The 22355-nt window shown below is 34.5% G+C and overlaps 1 protein-coding gene across 3 annotated transcripts in view; it reads right to left on the minus strand.

Annotated features, from left to right (window-relative positions):
* The window catches only part of SLC16A7 (solute carrier family 16 (monocarboxylate transporter), member 7), a 168688-nt gene that overhangs the window by 7512 nt on the left and 138821 nt on the right, over positions 1-22355 (minus strand). For all 3 annotated transcript variants that reach the window (XM_011925970.1, XM_011925971.1, XM_011925972.1), the window contains one exon: positions 2436-2579. In XM_011925970.1, coding sequence (XP_011781360.1) covers positions 2436-2579 — 144 coding nt within the window. The remainder of the gene's footprint in view (positions 1-2435; positions 2580-22355) is intronic.

Here is a 22355-nt window from a genome sequence, read left to right on the forward strand (position 1 = left end):
GACCATCCTGGCCAACATGATGAAACCCCGTCTCTACTAAAAATACAAAAATTAGCCAGACACGGTGGCAGGTGCCTGTAATCCCAGCTACTTGGGAGGCTGAAGCAAGAGAGTTGCTTGAACTGAGGAGGCAGAGATTGCAGTGAGCCGAGATCACACCACTGTACTTTAGTCTGGCGACAGAGCAAGGCTCTGTCTCAGGAAAAAAAAAAAAAAAAAAAAAAGTACATTGATTTACATAAAATTGACTTATATAACTATCTGTTGTTTTTCCTTAAACTAGGCATTACTCTATATTTATTTTAGGGGCTAGAGAGGTAAGAGTTCTTCTATATTTACTAATTTACCTAAATTGAAACAGTTCTGTAAAGTGGTTAAGTATTCCAGTCGTGAAATACACAGGTCTGTGTACAATACTCCTACCCTTTAATACAGACATTTTCTGTAAGTAAGAGGACCCCTAAAAGCTGACAAGAAGGAACAAGAACATGCTTTGGCAAGTAACAGAATAGCATGTTCTCTAACACTATACCTCAGCCATACCTGTGAGAAATGAAGAATGAGTGTAATTAAATCCGATTTATAAATAACAAAACCGACCAGCCTATGGTCAAGTAGCTTGTAAGTGGAAGAACCCAAACTAAAATCCAGGTATTATGGTTCAGAGCTTAAGTTTTTTTTATCTTATATCATTTTCCCCATTCTGTCGCCTGCAACTTTTGCCTTCAAATGTTAATCCATATTTTCATTTGGAAATAGTTGCCATCCCTTTCTCATTCTGGCATGGTAAAACAAACATAGACCTGAAATCAGTAGAACTGATCTGCTCCAAAAAAGTACCTATTTTATATTACTGGGCAAACACTTAGACTTCCTGAACTCAACTTCACCTAACAATACAAAAAGATTTTGCCAAAATAAAGTAAGTTCTAGAACTGTAAGATGTTAAATAAATGGCATTGTGATTATTTGCAAACATTTATTTATGAACAGTAAAATTCTGGGTACTCTGTAAAGTACTATGTATTCATTTTTTACATTAATCATTCTAATAACTCCTTTAAAAAGACCTATTATTTATCTAATTTTATAGACAAAGAAACTTAGGTATAAGGAGGTTAACGTACCCATGATCACGTAGGTAACATGTGTCATCAAGTTTAAATGCTAGATCTATCTAGTTTTGGAAACCGAAGTCAAAGTACTTGCTGATAATGATTTAAAGTAAATCCCTCATAGATGGACTTAATAATTAACTTTGGGGGCATCAAAGTATTTGAGAAACAAAGAATACAATTGTAAGTTGGAACACCAATAATGTCATTTATATCTGCAGTGCAGGAAATAACAAAATCATCTTTTCCCTACTTGTAGGCCTATCCCAAATTCTACAGTCAAATGCAGTGGTCAATTTCTTTACACAAAAGAAAATGCACTCTCTTCGCTATGACAATGCTTAGATATAAGATGGTTTTCATTTATAATATTAAATGCATTTTATTATACCAAAAAAAGGAGATGTGGATAGATTGTAAAGAGAAAGATTTTAACATCACGATTACTGTAAGCCTCAATAAATGTTTTTCATCAAATGATACATGAGTGTAAGATTACACAAGTGTAAATATGTTTGCCTTTTTATCTCTGGGCAGAAAGGAAAGATTCAGTCTCTTTATATATTGAAGTCCAATTTTTCCTAATATGTTGAATATAAATTTGTAATGCAATTTTCTATTTAGACTAATAAAAAATAGTGATTTTTCAAGTGTACATATTGTTGTCAGTTTGAGTCAATAGATATGTGCATGAGAAACAACTATAATCAAGTGACAGTAGATCATTTTTAATATTTGTGTTAGAAGAAAATGTGGCTCACCAAGCTTTTAAACAGGATCATTTCAGTAAGAAAAAGAAGGAACAGAGTCAATGAGCTCTACCACTAATCAGAACAAGCAACAATAATTTTATTGTTGAGGCTAAATCAGTGCATCTAGAAAATATCTCTCTGGCATCGTTTTAACATATTTTGAGTGGAGAGTCAGATAGATACTGCAAATGGAAATAAGTCACGAAAATAAGTTTTATAATAATGAAGGTATTTATTTACATCAGAAAGTCTGTGTCCAACAACACCATCTCCATTGGCTGAAAAGTAAAAAGCAAAAAAGGAAAAAACAAAAAAAAACTACAGCTATTTTATTATAAATTTATATGATAACATGTAACTTGTCTGATAACTTTTTATTTTTTTAAAAAATGAAATGTTTGGCCTTATATAGCTTGAATTTCAATGTACTAGATGGAAATACTTTAAAACTGCATTGTTTAAAAAAAGTAAATTCAAAGAAAATAAGGATTTTCTACTGTTCATTCTTCTCATAGAGCTTTGAAAATAACAGAAGAGTTAAGAATAAACTAAAGACTAAACGACTTACCTGTAATGAATCCCACAGTGAGGTATAGCTGGATCACGCTGCTACTGAAGGAGGCCAACACCATTCCAAGACAGCATAATAAGCCTCCTGCAATCACCACCGGCCGGCTGCCATATTTATTCACCAAAACACTACTTATAGGACCTAGAGCAGAGAGGAGATAAAGAAATACTCAGTTGTTATTGTCATTTATTTGTTTATCTTTAACATCCAGTCATTTGGAAAGGCAAGAAAGCACATTTTAATGGTCAGAGGAGAAATATTAGTTCACATGAAATATAATGAGAACTTTCCAATACCTCACAAATGATCAGTTTGCCAGGTTATTTTCAGTCATATGTATAAAAGCACATGAAATAATAAATTAGAAGTGTTGAACATATATTTTGTTGTAACCATAATCATTCAAATCTTGATGGAAAAGTTTTTCAATAGAACATAGCTAAAATATCCAATATATGTTAACAGATGCAGGTAAATTTATGTAATAAAAAATCTAGGAATTACATAAATGACTTGTCTGTTAAAATTTTATTTTTGAGAATAATGTGTGTATACACATACATATGCCATTAATTAGAGCTGAAATTGTTTTTTAAAATTATCTTCAACAATGATTTTTCTTTAATATTATAATTTGTTGATTCTAAGACACCTATTGTTTTCACATCCTATCATATTAGCAATAAGGATGTCTTACACCTAATGACTTCTTCCAATCTAGGTTCATCAAGAGGCAGTCATGGTAGTAATGTTGTTATCATGGACTATGCATGTTTGAATTTGCTTATTATTTCCTGTGGCTCGATTGGACAATGCTTAATCACATTTCAATAGAACCTTTTAAGGAGCATTTGAAAAACGAATATAAATATAAATTCTGATTTTTGCCTGAAAGATCTTCTGTTGACACATTCTAGTAAGGTAGAGTAAATAACAACATCAAAACTTAAAGATTGGGTGCAGCTCTTTGGATGAAATCACTAGAAAAAATGGTGGATCTCTCTGTTAAAATATATTGCACACTGACAAAGAGAATAAGCTTAGGTGTGAGATGTGAATGTTGAAAACTCAGACTCCAAAGTAATTTAGAAGAGTCAGATAGTGAAAGGGAAGAAGGTTTAGGAATGTCTTACCAATTTTTTAATGTATATTTTCCAATGTATGTCTGTGTGTGCATATACATAAAATATTCACAAGTGATTAAAATTATTAAAATAATCTGCATTTAAGTCTAAAAAAGTTATTTTGGTAGTTATAAAAATTCTAAATGTTGAGAAACTGTGTTTTACTTCAGTGACAGTATTCTTTTCTTTGTTGGTATACTATAAAATAACAGTGCAACTTAATAATTGAGACTATCTTAGACTCAATGAAATTCCATAGTATTTTATGGGACTTGTCAATGTATAAATGGCTTGCTTTGACATTTCATTCTTAAATTAAAATTGTATTTCATCTGAAACTAGGGTCACTATTTGGAGGAAATAAATACTATGTTAGGTCAGAATTTTCAATCAAATGTTTGGCCTAAAAATTTTTTAGCTAATACTATGGTGTTAAGAATTTCCAAGTGTATTGTATTTGAGAATTTTTACATGGATCATATATAAAACACATTGAGATTCATTTATCAATGCACCCATATCCTTTTATACAAATATAACTATGATTTTTATTCTGCAAAAAAAAATGTAAAATTAAACTTTAATGCCTAATACTATTTATTACTCCACAATATCTTTTGAAATAATATTGGTAATAACACACAGTTTCAGAAAGAGATAACTTAAACACAGAATACAAAGGTTTGCATTTATAATAGCAATCAACATAAACCTCTAAAAAGGCCACATGAAAGCTCTATAAAAACAACAGGGATTGGAGGGAAGAAATCAATGTAAATTGTACCAGTTGTATAAAAAGAATATAATTATGTCCCTAACATGGTAAAGTTCACCTGAAGAGCTGAAGAAAATAAATAATTATACATGTAGAGAATATATATAACACATATTATATAAGACATACCCCAGAGACATTGCAGGTGAGGTTCCAGAGAATCTTGATAAAGCAAATATTGCAGTAAAGTGAGTCACAAATTTTTTGGTTTCTCAGTGCATATAAAAGTTATGTTTACACTTTACACACTATATTAAGTATGCAAAGAATTATATCCAAAAAGTGCATATAACTTAATTAAAAATATTTTATTGCTAAAACATTTAATGATAATCTGAGCCTTCAGTGATTTTCCGTCTTTTTCTAGTCTTTTTCATCCTGTCTTGATGTTGATGGCTGCTGACTGATCGGGGTGGCAGTTGCTAAAGGCTGGGGTAGCTGTGGCAATCTTCTTGTTGTTGTTGTTGAGACAGGGTCTTGCTCTGTCACCCAGGCTGGAGTGCAGTGGATTGATCATAGCTCACTGAGGCCTTGACCCCCTAGACTCAAGACCCTCCCAACTAAGTCTCCCTAGTACCTGGGACCACAAGTGCGTGCCACCACGCCTGGCTATTCTTTTTAATTTTTTTCGTAGAGATGGGGCCTTGCTATGTTGCCCAGGCTGGTCTTGAATTCCTGGGCTCAAGTGATACCACCACCTCAGCCTCCCCAAATGCTGCAATTATAGGTGTGAGCCATTGTACCACGCTGGCAATTGCTTAAAATAAGACGAACAGGTTTGCTGCATCAGTTGACTCTTCCTTTCATGCAAGAGTTCTTTGTAGCATGTGATGTCATTTGACAGCATTTTACCCACAGTAGAACTTTCAAAATTTGAGTCAATTCTCTCAAACCCTGCCACTGCTTTGTCAACTAAGTTTATGTAATAGTCCAAATCTTTTCCAGTTATATCAACAATATTTACAGCATTTCCTTCAGGAGTAAATTATATTTCAAGAAACCACCTTCTTGGCTCATCCATAAGAAACAACTCTTCCTTGATTCAAGTTTTATAAGATTGCAGCAATCTAGTCACATCTTCAGGCTCCACTTCTAATTCTAGTTCTCTTGCTATTTCTACAACATCTGCAGTTACTTACTTCACTGAAGTCCTGAACCTCTTAAAGTCACCCATGAGGATTGAAATCAACTTCTTCCAAACTCCTGTTAATGTTGGTATTTTGACCTCCTCCCATAAATAATGAATGATTGTAATGTTATCTAGAACAGCAAATCCTTTCCAGAAAGTTTTCCATCTCCTTTTCCCGGATCCATCAGAGGAATCATTATGTGTGGCAGCTGTAAGCTTACAAAATGTATCTAAATTTTAAGAATTGAAAGTTGAAATGACTCCTTGATTCATGAGCTGCAGGATGAATGTTGTATTATCAGGCATGAAAACAATATTAACCTTCTTGTACATCTCTATCAGAACTCTTGAGTGGCCCAGGTACATTGCCAGTAAGCAGTAATATTTTGTAATATTTTGAAAGGAACTTTTCTTCTTAGCAGCAGGTCTCAACAGTGGGCTTAAAATATTCAGCAAACTATGCTGTAAACAAATGTGCTATTACACAGACTTTGCTGTTCCATTTATAAAATACACGCAGAACAGATTTGGCATAATTATTAAGGGCCCCCGAATTTTCAGAATAGTAAATGAGGTTTGCTTCAACTTAAAGTCGCCAGTTTCTTTGGCCCCTAACAAGAGAGTCAGCTTGTCCTTTGAAGCTTTGAAGACAAGCATTGACTTCTGCTCTCTACCTATAAAAGTCCTAGATAGCATCTCCTCCCAGTAGAAGGCTATTTCATCAACACTGACAATCTGTTGTTCAGTGTAGTTACCTTCATCAATGATCTTAGCTAGATCTTTAGGATAACTTGCTGCAGTTTCTAATCAGCATTTGTTGCATCACCTTTCACTTTTATGTTAGCAAGATGGCTTCTTTCTTCAAACCTCATGAATCAACATTTACTAGCTTCAAACTATTCTTCTGCAGGTTCCTTACCTTCAATAGAACTGAAGACAGTTAGGGTCCTGCTCTGGATTAGGCTCTGGCTTAGGGAATGTTGTGGGTGGTTTGATCTTGTATCCAAACTTCTAAAACTTTCTTCACTTTTCCTTTGCATTCACAACTTGGCTAACTTTAGTGCTAGAGACCTAGCTTTCAGCCTGTGCTTTCAGCACCTTTCTCATAAAGGTGAATCATTTCTAGCTTTTGATTTGAAATGAGAGACTTGCGACTATTCCTTTCACTTGAACACTTAGAGGCCACTGTAGGTTTATTAAGTGGCTTAATTTCAATACTGTTATATCTCAGACAATAGAGAGGCCCTAGAAGAGGGGGAGAGATAGCAGAACAGCTGGTCTCTGGAGCAGTGAGAACACATACAACATTAAACTTACCCTCTTATATGGGTACAGTTCATGGCACCCAAAAACAGTTACAATAGCAACATCAAAGATAACCATAACAGATATAATAATAATAAGACTTTGAAATACTGTGAGAATTACCAAAATGTGACACAAGACACAAAGTCAGCACATGCTGTCAGGAAAAATAGTGCCAACAGAGTTTCTGAAGGCAAGGTTGCCACAAACCTTTAATTTGTAATTAATGCAGTATTTGCTAAGTGCAATGAAGTGAAGTGCAATAAGTAGAAGTATACCTGTATTCCAATTTTTCGATTTTTTGCCTCTAAATGATAAAAGGGCAGTATAGTTATTTTCATTTCTTAAGTTTTGGTAAATGTTTTTGATATACTTCTCAGAAATGCTAAGTTTATTGACTAGAAATAATCTTTTTGTTAATCAGATGGTTTCCAGTTTTCTGCTTTTCACAATATTGAGGACAATTCAAATGAATTGTCAGCCCACAGATCATTACAAATAACATTTGATAATAAATCATTATGTGGTTTTTGGCAAGTTCAAATAATTGACTAATACTGAAAATAAAATACTTTCCACTGTCATCTACTTTATTATGTGAACAAGTTACTCAGCATGTACCTCAATTAAAAACCAAGAAAAACCAAGAATGAAATACAATGGAGACAAAAACCTGTATCTGCTTAGCTAACACTAAAAAATATTCATCTATAGATACACAGGATGGCTACTGATTTCATTAAAAGACACATTTCGAGTCAAATGTTTACATTTTATTTAGTAATTATCTTATTTTGATTGGAATCTGCTATAACAGTATTATAATAGAATATTTTAACCATGTAGTGTCTTATGATCCCAGAAAAATTTTTTTAAATTAGATATATGTGCAATGTTTTTGCAAATAAAAATAAAATGAATTGAAATACTTAAACCCATGAAAATAATTTGCAGAGATGTAACAAAAATATAAGTTCAAATATAGACTAAATACAGAATTTATCATTTTTCTATCCCATGATCATTCATTTATTTTTAAATGATTGATATTGAGCATCAGATTTTTTTTTTTTTTTTTTTTGAGAAAGATGAAGTCTCATTATGATGCTCAGCTTGAAGTACAGTGGCTATTCCTAGGCACTATTATAGTGCACTGCAGTCTCAAACTCTGGACCTCAAGTGATCCTCCCAGCTCAGCCTCCCGAGCAGCTAGGCTGTACTTAGCCTGACTAATTTTGAAATTGAGATTCCATTGTTGTTTTAGAAAGAAGTTATTGTTTCTGTTCTTATATAAAAATTTGTAGTAGAAAGAAAATTCAAAAGAAATTTTTAGACCTTTTTTAGTTCTGGGAATGATTGTTTTACACTGAATATGTTCCTTATGGACAATTTGCAGTCAGTGGATAATTTTAGAGATATAAATTTTAGAGATAATTTTAGAGATATAAAGCAACAGCACAGCTTTTCAGAATTTTATAAGATCTTTCATTCAATTCACAATGTGTCATAACTATATAAATAGTATAATAAAAGAAACGTAATTATGAATTTATCTTAACACATTCCATTTGGATATTCAAGCTAAAATGAAACAATTTAATAAGAAAACTTTTCATGAAGAGTTTCAAGAGAGTGTATAAAAAGAAAGGCTCCTTACTCATCCCATTTTATTCTGGCTTATGATATGAAAATTATAAAAATTTCTCAAATAGCAGGTGAAAAACAGAACAATTTTGACTCCAGAAACAGAGAAAATTCATATGACACAGTAGAATGACAAAGACCCTCTCCATTTGTTCTCCTTGAGTCAGTTTATATTAGAGAACAATTCAGCCAGAGCTTAAGTATGCCATTCATTCTATAGGGTGGTAGTCTGATGTGGGCCCAAAGAAAGATGGAATCCCCTTAATACAATGGGCATAATGAGTAAAATCATATATAACATTGCATAAACACCATGTGCTACTTATTTCTCCCATAAAATGACCATGTTTAGGACTGCTCTGTTAGTAAATATGGAATGACACCCAGATAACATGAAAATGCTCTGAATTTCTGTTTAGAAGCTTGAAACCAAGGGATCAAATAGATAAATATGTGAAAACAAATGAGTAGCCCTGCCAAGAGTTTCCTTGGGCATCTGGCATTGTCATTTCCAAGGAATTATGCCTGGGCCTCAGGCATTCTTCTGTTTCTTGCCAAGAATGTGTGTGGTTCACATGAAATAGCTACTGTTTAAGTTGATGTTCATTGATTTACACATGTACTCATGGTACATATTTTCAGAGAGCAATCTATGCTACAAATAAAACTATATACTACAATTTTGTATCATTGTGATTAGTTAGAAAGAAAAATTAAATAAAATGTATATGAGCCAAACAACGCAACAGTAATAAAGGAGTTGAACAAATAGATTCAGGTGTAAAAGGGAGTCAATGGTAAATCACTGTTTTCTATAGTCTTTGTATAACCAATTACTAGAGAGTTATATAAATGCATTGAGATTTTATATGTGCCATTACCAATAATAAAGCATTTATGTACCTTAAGTAGTACATTTACCAATCCAAATATTGGAAAAGTTAGAAACCTAACCATCAGACTTTGAGAGAACACAAATGCTTCTAAAACAGAAGACGAAAAAAGAAAGCTAAATCTTATCAACCAAGTATTTAACAATAAATAGTTCCATGTTCCTAGGAATGATTCTGATTGAGTAAAGCTTCACTGAATCCTAAAGGATGTGGAGATCAAAAAGTTTTCAAATATTCTACCTGTAAACACAAGTACATTTTGTAGTAACTTCTTCAATTAAATATCATATTGTCAAGACATATGTGAATTTTTTTAATATTTAAAGTATTTGAAGACTAGTTGTTTAAAAAATACATTTGGTTTAATATTTAACAGAAGAATGCATGCACAATGTTACAATATATTTCACTAACAACAATGAAACCATTCACCAATCTGCTCCTTGCTTCAAGTCTTTTTATTACAGTAGTCCCCCTTACCCAAGATTTCACTTTCAGTGTTTCAGTTACCTGTGGTCAACAAAGGTCCAAAAATGTTAAATGGAAATTGCAGAAATAAATAATTCATAAGTTTTAAATTGTGCAGTAGCATGATAAAATCACGTGTTGTCCTGCTTCAACCTGCTTGGGATGTGATGTGAATCTTTCCTTTGCCCAGCGTATTCACGCTGTATAGATTACCTACCCATTAGTTACTTAGCAACCCTCTTGGTTATCAGGTTAACAGATCGGAAGAAGAAAAAAGGCAAGTATAGTACAGTAAGATATTTTGAGAATAAGAGACCACATTCACATATCTTTTATTTAAGTGTACGATTGTTCTTTTATATGAATTGTTGTTAATCTCTTCTTGTGCCTATTTTAAGGGCATATAGTGTTGAGTACTATCTGTGATTTCAGGCCACCACTGAGGGTCTTGGAACATATCTCCCACAGATAAGAAGAGATTACTGTATATGCAATTGTGGGTTTACTATGAAATGCAGCTTAGTCTCCAGAGCCCTGCACTTTCATAGGTCACTTCCAAGGACCTGGGAAGACCTAGAGATGTGTTCACATGGTCACAGGCTTAATAAAATTTGAAAGGTAAGACATATTCGTATTTTCTTTTTCTCAAACAGTTTCTCCCAAATGGTATAATCTTTAGAGGCAACAAAATCTAGATTTACTCCTGGAAATGCCAAAGCTTTTTGTCTGCACTCGACATAGAAGTCTCAAGTTTAGATTTACTTAAGTTTCACAAGGCCAAGTTTGAATTGTTTTTGTTCTTGTAATAATGGGGTATAGTTTCTGTGTATTTCTCAGACACTAAGATCTATGATAGATTTTTAAATTAATGTGATCCACAAAACTGGGAAAATTCCAGGGTGTTCACAAGAAACATATTTATTTTCTCTATGGCCATGAAGATCAGAGGCTATCTATTTTTGATCCACACATAAATCTCATTAGAAAAATGTAATCGCTAGGTTTAAAACGTCATGCTAATATTAGTCACTAGTGCAATTTAAGGAAGAAAAAAGATTGTTTATATGAACTTACCAAAAATAATTTTACAGAAAAGATAGCCTTTAATATTGCATAAGTTATCCTAAACACACCATTGCATTGTTCTGTCTCTCAGAGGCACAGCATCAGAGCATTCTGAAATAAAATATTTTCCCCTGAATTTATCTCAGATATAGCCTACAAATATTTTATAAAATATTTACTATTGTGCCTTAATAACATAAATCACAAGAAAGATGTCTATTTACATTCATTAATAAAACTGTTACTTTTCTTGAAGTATAAATATTGTTTTTCATGGTTCACCAATCTGTAAAGAAACATTGGGACATAAATAAAAAACTGTATTCTAAAGGCAAATGATAAAATTAAAAGTATCTGGCAAATAACCGATAAAATAAGAACCTGAAGGATATAACTTACTATGTTTATTTGTATCCCTAACTATTGTCAAGAGGTTTTAAGAAAAATGCCCATAAAGATGAAGTAAATCTTATTCAGTGAACAAGAAAATGGACCTATTTTAATGACCCTCAAATGTTTCCAATGATATATAAAGAACAGACTTCAACAGACAGATAAACGTGCAGCTATGTAGATAGGAAGATAGAAAGATGGATTGATTTTAACTTAACTACTATGCTAGATACCTCTTTACACTCTACCCTAAATTGCTTACTTTCATAATTCTGAAGGATAAAATTTCCAAGTTACATGTTTATTATTAAAATACTCAGTAGCCATCAGATTAGATTAGTATATGTAGTAGTAGATTAATATATGTCCAGTTTCAGAACGGACATGTTTTTCTTTAAGTAGAAAAAAAAGTCCATACAGAAGACTCATGAAAAAAACTAATGATTGACCCAAAATATTTTCCATATCAAATTATATAATACAGCTGACAGCTCTTAAAAATGGCAATGAGACTTGGAGATGAAGCAATATATATGCACATTAAAATAATGTTATCCTAAAGCTATCTGACAAATGAAAATAAATTTGTCATAAATTGATGCTGAAGAAACAGTTCACTGTGAATTACAGACTGATCTTAAAACAAAATGGCACAGACATATACATGTGGTACTGTAGCAACAATGAATAATTATCATAGTTAAGAAATTTGTTAAATTTATAGAAATGCCAATCATATGAGACAGTAGTTTACATATTCTTCTCAAATACATATTATGTACATATAAACTGGTAATCATTAGTGACTCCATTCACATTCTGCTGGGTCTATTTTCTTGTTTCTCCCTGCTTTATTTTTTACATCAATATTATCATTTTATTCTAGTTACATTATGAATTATTATGATTGAATTAATACCCTATAATAATTATGCTATCCGTAGTAGAGATTCTACTCCCCTTTTTTAGGATACCTCATGCTAGTTTCATTCAAAATAAAGTTTTAACATTTAAATTTAAATTATTCCCATCTTCCCTTGTAGAGGAAGTAGCATATGAGACAGTACAGTATCTGCTGGAAAATATAGAATATCCTTTAATAAATGAAAATCTAATAATTATTCATAAGTTTTCTAAAATCTTTTTGAAAAATTTATTTTATTGTGGTAAGACACTTAACATGACATCTACTCTCAACAAATTTTTAAGTGTACGATAAAAGCATGGTATAGTTTTTCCTAATTTTTTTGTTAATTGACAAATAAAAATTACATACGTTTGACCCTTGAACAACACACTCTGTGTATGCAGTCTGGAATGCATGGAGGATTGGTCCCCCTAACACCTGTGTTGGACCCTGTGTTGTTCAGGAGTCAATTATATGTAATATTTATTTATCAATTAACAAAAAATAACTAATAGCTAAAATACCTAAAAAACTAATAGCTTTCTTTTGACTCTGGAAGCCTTACTGATAACATAAATGACAGATAAACATACATTTTGTATATGTATTATATACTGTATTCTTACAATAACTGAAGCTAGCCAAAAGAAAATGCTATTAAGAAAATCATAGGAAGAGAAAGTATGTTTACTATTAATTGAGTGGAAACGGGTTATCATAAAGGTCTTAATCCTCATTGTCTTCATGGTAAGTAGGCCGAGGAGGAGGAGGAAGAGAAGTTGGCCTGACTGACTCAGGGATGCCAGAGATGGAAGAGGTAGAGGGGGTGGAAGGGGAGGCAGGAAAGGCAGGCACACAGTGTAACTTTCTGAAACTACACAGAAATTTCCGTCTGACATTTTTGTACTTTCGTTTCTCTAAAAATGTTTCTATACAGTACTAATCTTCTTCCACCATTTGCTTTAGTTTCAGTGCCTATATCACAGAAGAGCACAAGTCATTAAAAAAACATCAAAAGCAGTCTTGAATAATCAGAACCCTCTGTCAGATTATCTAATGTCAATTTGTTCTCTGGCACTGCTTCATCTTCTTTTTATTATTATTATTTTTATTATTATTATACTTTAAGTTCTGGGATACATGTGCAGAACGTACAGGTTTGTTACATAGGTAAACACGTGCCATGGTGGTTTGCTGCACCCATCAACCCGTCACCTACATTAGGTATTTCTCCTAATGCTGTCCCTCCCCTAGCCCCCCAACTCTCGACAGGCCCCAGTGTGTGATGTTCCCCTCCCTGTGTCCATATGTTCTCATTGTTCAACTCCCACTTATGAGTGAGAACATGTGGTGTTTGGTTTTCTGTTCCTGTGTTAGTTTGCTGAGAATGATGGTTTCCAGCATCATCCATGTCCCTGCAAAGGACATGAACTCATCCTTTTTTTACAGCTGCATAGTATTCCATGGTGTATATATGCCACATTTTCTTTATCCAATCTATCACTGATGGGCCTTTGTGCTGGTTGCAAGTCTTTGCTATTGTGAATAATGCTGCAGTAAACATACAAGTGCATGTGTCTTTAGAGTAGAATGATTTATAATCCTTTGGGTATATACCCACTAATGGGATCGCTGGGTCAAATTGTATTTCCAGTTCTAGATCCTTGAGGAATTGCCACACCATCTTCCACAATAGTTGAACTAATTTACACTCCCATCAACAGTGTAAAAGCATTCCTATTTCTCCACATCCTCGCCAGCATCTGTTGTTTCCTGACTTTTTAATGATCGCCATTCTAACTGGTGTGAAATGGTATTTCATTGTGGTTTTGATTTGTATTTCTCTGATGACCAGTGATAATGAGCTTTTTTTCATGTTCGTTGGCTGCATAAACATCTTCTTTTGAGAAGTGTCTGTTCATATCCTTTGCCTACTTTTTGATGGGGTTTTCTTGTAAATTTGTTTACATTCTTTGTAGATTCTGGATATTAGTCCTTTGTCACATGGATAGATTGCAAAAATTTTCTCCCATTCTGTAGGTGGCCTGTTCACTGATGATAGTTTCTTTTCCTGTGCAGAAGCTCCTTAGTTTAATTAGATCCCATTTGTCAATTTTAGCTTTTGTTTCCATTGCTCTTGGTATTTTAGTTGTGAAGTCTTTGCCCATGCCTATGTCCTGAATGGTATTGTCCAGCTTTTCTTCTAGAGTTTTTATGGTTTTAAGTCTTATATTTATAAGTCTTTAATCCACCTTGAGTTAATTTTTGTATAAGGTGTAAAGAGGAGGTACAGTTTCAGTTTTCTGCATATGGCTAGTCAGTTTTCCCAACACCATTTGTTAAATAGGGAATCTTTTCCTAGTTGTCCTGTTTCTTCTATGCCTTCTACCTCATTGTCTGGTGTTGGTTTGGAAACACTCATCTCCATCAAGTCATCTTCTACTAATTACTCTGGTGTGGTTTTTATTAGCTCTTGAATTTCTCCAAGATCTGTATGTTGAAGCCCTTTACCTTCCCACCTTTTCTGCCATATCCACAATCTCTTTCATGATTTCTCTGATTGGCTGTATCATAAATCTTGTGAAGTCTTGCAAAACACCTTTTCTCTAGCAGAAATGTATTGCTGCAAGCTTGGTGACTTTCATGACTTTTCCTATAAAAATAATGGCATCTTCAAGTGTGTAATTCTTCCAGACATCCATGATACTCTCTATACAGAGGTTCTCTTCCACAGCGTTGACAATTTTTTTCCATAGAGTACCATGTGTAATGAGCCTTAAAAGTGCTATGACCTCCTTATCTAGAGGCTGAATGAGATACTCTGTGTTTGGGGGCAAGTAGACCACCTTGACATCTTTGGCATTGAATTCATGGTGTTTTGGGTGGTCAAGGTCATTATCCAATATAACAAAAAAATGCCAGTACGGCAGCCCTTACTGGCAAGGTACTTCCTGAATTCAGGGACAAAGCATCAATGAAACCAATACAGAAAAAGGGTTCTCACTGTCCAGGACTTCTTGTTGTACAGCCAAAAGACTAGCAGCTGGTGTTGATCTTGCCCCTTCAAAACTCAGGGGTTATCAGCTTTATAGATAAGGACAGTCATGATCATAAATTACATTTTCTTAAAACAGTACAGTTAGCCTGTCCCTTACTACCTTAAATTCTCAATGCTAATTTCTCTTCCTTACTAATAAATGTCCTTTGTGGCATTTTTTTTCCCCCAGACTAATACACTTTTGTCTGCATTAAAAACCTGTTAAGGCAGATATCCTTTCTTCTCAATGATTTTTTCAGTGGTCTCTTGGAAGTCATCTGCTGCTTCTTGGTCAGCAGAAGCTGTTTCTCCTGTAAGCTTGACATTTTTTAAAGACAAATCTCTTGTTAAAATTATCAAACCATAGTTTGCTGGTATTGAATACTCTGGATTTAGTTATTTAATTTAGCTTGTACCTTAAGTTGTCATTTGCTTGTTTTCAAATCATATTAAAGTGCCGATCTACAGGTATGTCTTATAGCAATCCCAAACTTACATAAAAGCTGCATTTTCAATACAAGATAAAAAAAGTTTGCAAAAACTATAAAGTTTTCACAAAGCCTGTTGGCAGAGCCTGCAACAAAAGTTTCATAAATTACCTTTTACTTTCTTACAGTAGTAGTTTTGCTGTATTCAATTATCTTGAAATGGGAGACAACTACAGTAGCCAACTTCAGTCTATGGTCCATATCAAGCAATTCAATTTCCTATGGGTCCCATGGTATTATTCAAGGTTTACAGTATTACACTAAACTTGATACAAAATATGCAAGAACTCTGAGAGCTCATTTATTATTGTGATAATTTACTGGAGGAAAGAACTGCTCACATAGAGATAAGTGTCACACTTATAAGTGTTTTAAGCATCACACAACACTTTAGCCCAGCACAGTAGCAACAGGAGATGGCTACAAAATTATTACAGTAGCACAGTATGTATTACAGTTAATTTCAGACAGTTTGATTTTATACTGTGTCCTTATGTTTCTTTACATTTTTCTGCACTGTGAATGGTACCCTGTAATGTGTTTCTGTGCATAAGTTTTGATAAAATTTAACTTTTAATAATAGATTTGTAGCTAAAATCCTATCCTTTCTAGCTAAAATCTGGTATACTTTGGCTGATGCCTCTCCACTTCTACCAATCCCTGGATTAACCCTTGCGATTCTCCTGCCTCAGCCTCTCGAATAGCTGGGATTACAGGCACCCATCACCATGCCCAGCTAATTTTTGTATTTTTAGTAGAGATGGGGTTTCACCATATTGGCCAGGCTGGTCTCAAACTCCTGACCTCAGGTGATCTGCCCACCTTGGTCTCCCAAAGTGTTGGAATTACAGGTGTAAGCCACAGCGCCTGGCCTATGATTCTGTTTTTATGATTAATGGTATCTAGACTATTTCACAAATTGTTGTAGGATCCGTGTTGGAGGATCAAGTGAAGTAATATATGGGAAAGAGTTTTGCAATTATTAAACAAATAAGATCTACTTTTTCTTCCTACACCAAGGCTGCCTCTGTTTACACAGCTTCCAGTTATACAACCCTACCCTACCCATTACCTAGTCTAGGCCTAGAGAGAAAGAACTGCTCAAATAATTGGTTAGGGTATGCAAATTGATTCAACCTGTTTGACAGTATTGTCTGCTTTAAACAGTGTGAGCTAGACACTTTGCACCCTTTTACTTATGGTGTCTCCTATGTGCTCCTCTTCCTGGATTATTTCCCTCCATTTGGCCTGAAAGAAGAAGTTAAGATCACAAGTTCTAGATATATGGTGGGGACCAGGAAGCAGAATGATACAATCAAATGTTCATTTATTAGAAAAGAGTTAAAAACAATTAATTAGAAAAATCGTTTATAATTTTTAAATTTGAAACACTTAATACATTATACTATTTTCTGTACAACATATTTTGAATTTCATATTAAATAACAATTTAGAGTTATTTAATGATTTATTTATTGAAATGTACAACACAATAACTTTATTATAATAGTCTAATAATTGTAAAAATTTCTGCTTAAATAGTAACTTAATTTTAATGCCTTTCTTTCATATTACTATATCATTAGATGTATACACACATATGTATGCATGTGCAGTTCTTGATAATAAAATGTCATTTGTTCTAGAACACACTAGGCCAGGTGCACTGGCTCACACTTGTAATTCCAGCTCTTTGGGAGCCTGAGGCAGGAGGCTCTCTTGACCCAAGGATTTAGAGACTAGCCCGGGCAATACGGTGAGACACTGTCACTACTGAAATTAAATAATTAGCCAGGCATAGGGGTGCACACATGTAGTTCCAGTTACCTGTTAGGTTGAGGCAGGAGGATTGCCTGAGCCCAAGAGTTTGAGCTATGCAGCAAGCTATGATCATCACTGCACTACAGCCTGAGTGACAGAGTGAGATCCTGTCACAAATGCAAAAACAAACACATACACACAAACAAGAACAACAACAAAACACACTAAATATTGCCTTTCTGACTTCGAGGGGGTAGGGATCATATTGCAAGGACATCCTCATCCATAAATTTCTTAATTATTTTGCTGTTACTTTGTTAATATTCTTTGAAGGAAAAGATAACATAATTTTCTGCTAGGTTCAGACACATGAGAAGACAACCTATTTGGAATGTTAACATGGCTTGAACCAAACTGGGGTACTATTAAAGATGTTCTTGAGGGAGTTAACATTAACTCAGAGTCTACTTTTGCTCAGCTTAACATTAAATGTGAAGTCATCTTCTCATCTCACTTTCTAAGTTTTCTTTAGACTTTAACTACCAGGTGGGTACCAAATAAAAAATTGTACATTAAAACTCTTTTCTGATTGTATGACAAGACAAACAAGACCTTTCTAGCATTTTCAGGTGCTCATGTCACTGATGCCTCAAAATAAACTGAGTCATATACATTATTTAATTCATGTCCCAAAATAAAATTTGCTTTGGCTCTTATATTGCTGATTTCATTGATAGGCATCACTATCAGAGGCTCAGTGTGACAGCCTTTAGCATCTGCACCCAAGCTCTTGCTTGGCATCCAGGAAAAATCAGGTCGCACAAATGAATTGAGGGTTGGTGAATATGGAAGATTTTATTGCCAATGAAAGTGGCTTTCAGCTGGAAGGGGAGCTTCAAAGGGAATGGAGCTGGAAGATAAGCTTCCCCCAGAATCCAGCCTTCCCCTCTGGACTCCTCTCTGAAGCAACACTGTCAAGCCGTCACTCTGAAGTAAAGCTGCTTGTCTCTGACGTCCAACCATAGTCTCCGATGTCCAGTTGCTTCTCCTCTTCTCCTCTTCTCTGCCAGTGGAGCCTAGGGTTTTTATGCATACAGGATGGGGGTGCCGGTGGGGGGCGGCGGTTATGGGTGATTTTGGAAAAGGCAACATTCAGTGGGAAAAATGGAATGCATGTTCTCACTTGGGGTTGCTGTTCCAGGCTTGAGGGTGGGGCACTCGCCAGGCGACCCGCACTCTTCTGCTCAGAATTTCCCTGCCTCCAGTTCCTATCAATAATCTTACACAAGACAATATATGTGCATTTTGTTTAAACTGATTTTTTTTCTGTTTCTCATATGGAAAATATTCTAATAAGAACTTTTAACAGTGATTGTTAGTGAATCACAAGTACTCCACTAAGTGACTTTCATTCATTATTTCATTTTCTCTCAGTAAGACTGTAAGTTAAATAGTTGAACTCATATTCTACAGATTTGGAAATGGAAGCTTGGAAAAGTTAAGTTCTTGTGAATGAACAAATTACAGAGCCAGGCTTTGAATCTAAGTCTTTTTAATTGCAAATCTGATGTCCTTAAGATTATTGTAAGTTCAGCATAAAAATTCCTCATTTTCAAAATTAGAAATTGATATGTAATGAGAAAATTTCTGTAACAATTGTACACATTTAAATGTAATATTTGGATGTAGTAGCTTCTAAATATATTTAATTTGTTCAATAAAAATTTGCTAAAGTCTTAATTTACTTGAAAATTGATGTAGGCAATTTTTACAACAATACAAGTGAAAACATTTGTTCATTCCTTTACTCACCACATATTTACTGAACATCTTTCAGGCTATGTGTAGGGGTTATGAGGAACAAGATAGTTATGATGCCTGCCTTTAAGGAGTTTATATTTTAAAGGATTTATATAAATGCTAAAAATGCAAAGCACGTCATGTAAGATTATGATGTTGTATCCTTTTCTCTAATTTAGAGATGGCAAATTATCAGAATGAATTTTAAATGCAAAGGCATTTAAATGATTTTTTGTTAATACAACTTTTACAAGTATTTTCTTAAGTCCAAAGATATTAATGTAGCAAAATGATGTTTTGATTTATAGGTAAATAATTTACAAAGTTTGCCTTTTGTTCTGACTCCTCAGTAATTATTTTAGCCTCTTTCTTTAATGAAAGCATCCTCAATTTCTCTTTTTTACAGTATGGCTAATTATCAATGAAACAGCATGATGAGTCCCTTGAGTAACTGGTATTCATATGCATTTTCCCTCTGGTACCTCAAGCATTGCTTCTTCTGCAGCCTAGCATTATACATATTAAGTTCTGAAAGAGTGGTTTCTTCTTTGTCAGAATAATTTCTGTGCACTGAATCATCTACTTTTTTTGACAATTTACAGACACATGCAATTTCTTGTGGGTGGGAAGATCCTTTCTTAAACTTCCAATAATATAGCTCTAGTAACAAAACAAAACTAAAATGTAAAATTATGAAGAAAATTAACTGTGCATGGATTTATACAGAGAGGAAAAACATGCTGAAGGGAAGAGAATCTTCAAAAGATATTGATTGATAAAGATGTAGCCCAAGAATATCATTAATTCCCCATCTTTACTTTCAGCTGAGCCTTAGAGATCTCTAGAGATACTCATTTTGCTAAAAGTGTTTCTCTTCTTTGGGTTTATCTTTTAGATCAGGATCATTAACTACAGATGCTTGATTGTTTCAAACCTCTCTATACATTTTCATCAACTTTCATTAGGATATTTTTCCTTGCCTTTAATTTCTCTTTAAACTGCAGAACACTCGAGTTTCCCACCGCCATTGTGATTTCTCACTTTCCCCCTAGGTTGACATTTAGGGATACTGTGAAGTGTTACAGGTTATTAGGCACGAGGAGGGCAAGAGCAGGCTTTCCTCCCACATCCACTAGGAATATTAGGTGGTGGTTTGACAATTATCACACTGCCTCTTTAAAAATGATACTTCAGCAGCCCCACCTAGGCCACCAGGTAGAGACAATCTCCTGATGATCCAGAGCTGTTAACATTAAAGTGTTAATGGAATGCAAGTGCCAGAGAGAAGCAACTTCCTGGGCATGAGCTTTAACAGACAAAATGTTGGAATATGACTTTCCAGGGGCATTCCACCAGAAAAAGGAACAAAGCCTCAGATGGGCAAGTGTACAATTTGCTAAACACACTGCTCATGCTCACTTCCCAAGGGTAAGGAGGGCACTGTGCATGTGAGCAACCCACCCGAAGGGAAGAATCATGGGAAAGGGCTGCAAGATGCCAGCCTATAAAGTCCTAGAATCACAGTTAAACACCCCAAGTTACCCACTAGGATCTCTTTTAAGTGTTCTTTCCTTTCTTTCCTGCTCTAAAACTTTTTAATAAACATCCGCTCCTGCTCTGAAACTTGCCTCATTCTCTTTTTCTGCTTTATGTCCCTCAGTCAAATTATTTCTTCTGGGGAGGCAAGAATTGAGGTTGCTGCACACCCAGATGGATTCACCACCAGTAACTAAGATGACTTCTACCACAACAGGAGGACTGGCAGGCAACAAAGTGAGCACTGAAGACACATTCCTTTCCTCTCTGTCCTAAAATAAGCTGTAAATCAACTAACCGATAGCATAAAGTTATTGCTTTTAGCTACTGGCTGGCTTCAGAGATGCCCATGAATTTTCTTCAGATTCAATCGATGTTTTCTTGCTTCTTAAAAGAACTCTAAAACTGAATGAAAAGGATGGTGGTAACTGAAAATGGTGACTGTATTAGCATGCTATCCCTATGATAACTTTCTTTTCATTTCCTTCTGAACGAAAGAAGCAGAACCCTTCACTGTATCTCTGGATTTTTTGCCCTATGTTTAATAAGCATCTACAAGAAACCCTAGGAAGCCCATTATTCCTAAGACTAACCAGAACTAAGAGCAAAGAAGGGGAAAGTTCTGGCATCTGTCCAGTACAGCTGTGAAAAGTTTGTTCCTCCTGGTACCACATTTACAAACACACTGGGTAAGGTTTCTCAAAGTGCTCCAAGGTATGAAGGGGACTTTGGTACCTCCTGCATTAAGAATCTTTGAGGATAGGAAACAAAAATCTGCTCTTAATAACTGTCAGTATCCTTAAGAGATTCCTTTGTACCTAAGTGTTAAATTTCCTGAGAGCTAAGCTCTGCGCTCATAGTCTTTCACCTATGAGCAGTCATTAGCATTTTCTTTCTCTGAGGCAAAGCTCATCTGTGGGTCAATACTATTCCTGGCCAACAACACTCTCGTTAAGATCAAGAGTCAAAATTAGTGATAAGCAAAATGTTGAAATGCCAGCAAAGGGTAGGATGAATGCAAAAACACGGTTTACATTTTGGAAACAAGGACAGAGGCTTGGTCTATGTCAGAATTTGGAGCTGGTAAGTAAGATTTTTAAAAAATCCAGCAGGGTAACTGTGAGAAACATGTAGGTCACTCTACTTTTAATAAGCCACAGGGGCAAATAATAAATGCACACTTACACATAGACATATACCTTGCAAGGTATATAAGCTCTGGAAAACTTTGTAATTTTGACTTGGTCTGGTGATAATTTCCAGGCCTTGTCCTATAACTGGCTGCAGAAAATAAAAACTTTTTTCCTCCCCAGTTCATCTGCATCTTGTTATTGGTCCATGAGAAATAGCAGCCCAGCCCTCAGTTTGATATGGAAACAAGTTCAGATTTGTACTTGCATTTCACAATCATTCACACATATGCTTCGAAAAATTACATTTTTGTTAGGAGGTATTCTATCTTGGAAATCTTATAGTATAGTTGCATATTTTATGGATAAAATTATTCCTTGGCAGAAAGCCTTCATTCTTGTTATGGTGTGACATAGACTGCTAAAGCAATTCTCCAAATCAAAACCAAAACCACCCAAATC

Source organism: Colobus angolensis, unplaced genomic scaffold, assembly GCF_000951035.1.
Source record: "Colobus angolensis palliatus isolate OR3802 unplaced genomic scaffold, Cang.pa_1.0 Scaffold67, whole genome shotgun sequence".
Taxonomy (NCBI): Eukaryota; Metazoa; Chordata; class Mammalia; order Primates; family Cercopithecidae; genus Colobus; species Colobus angolensis.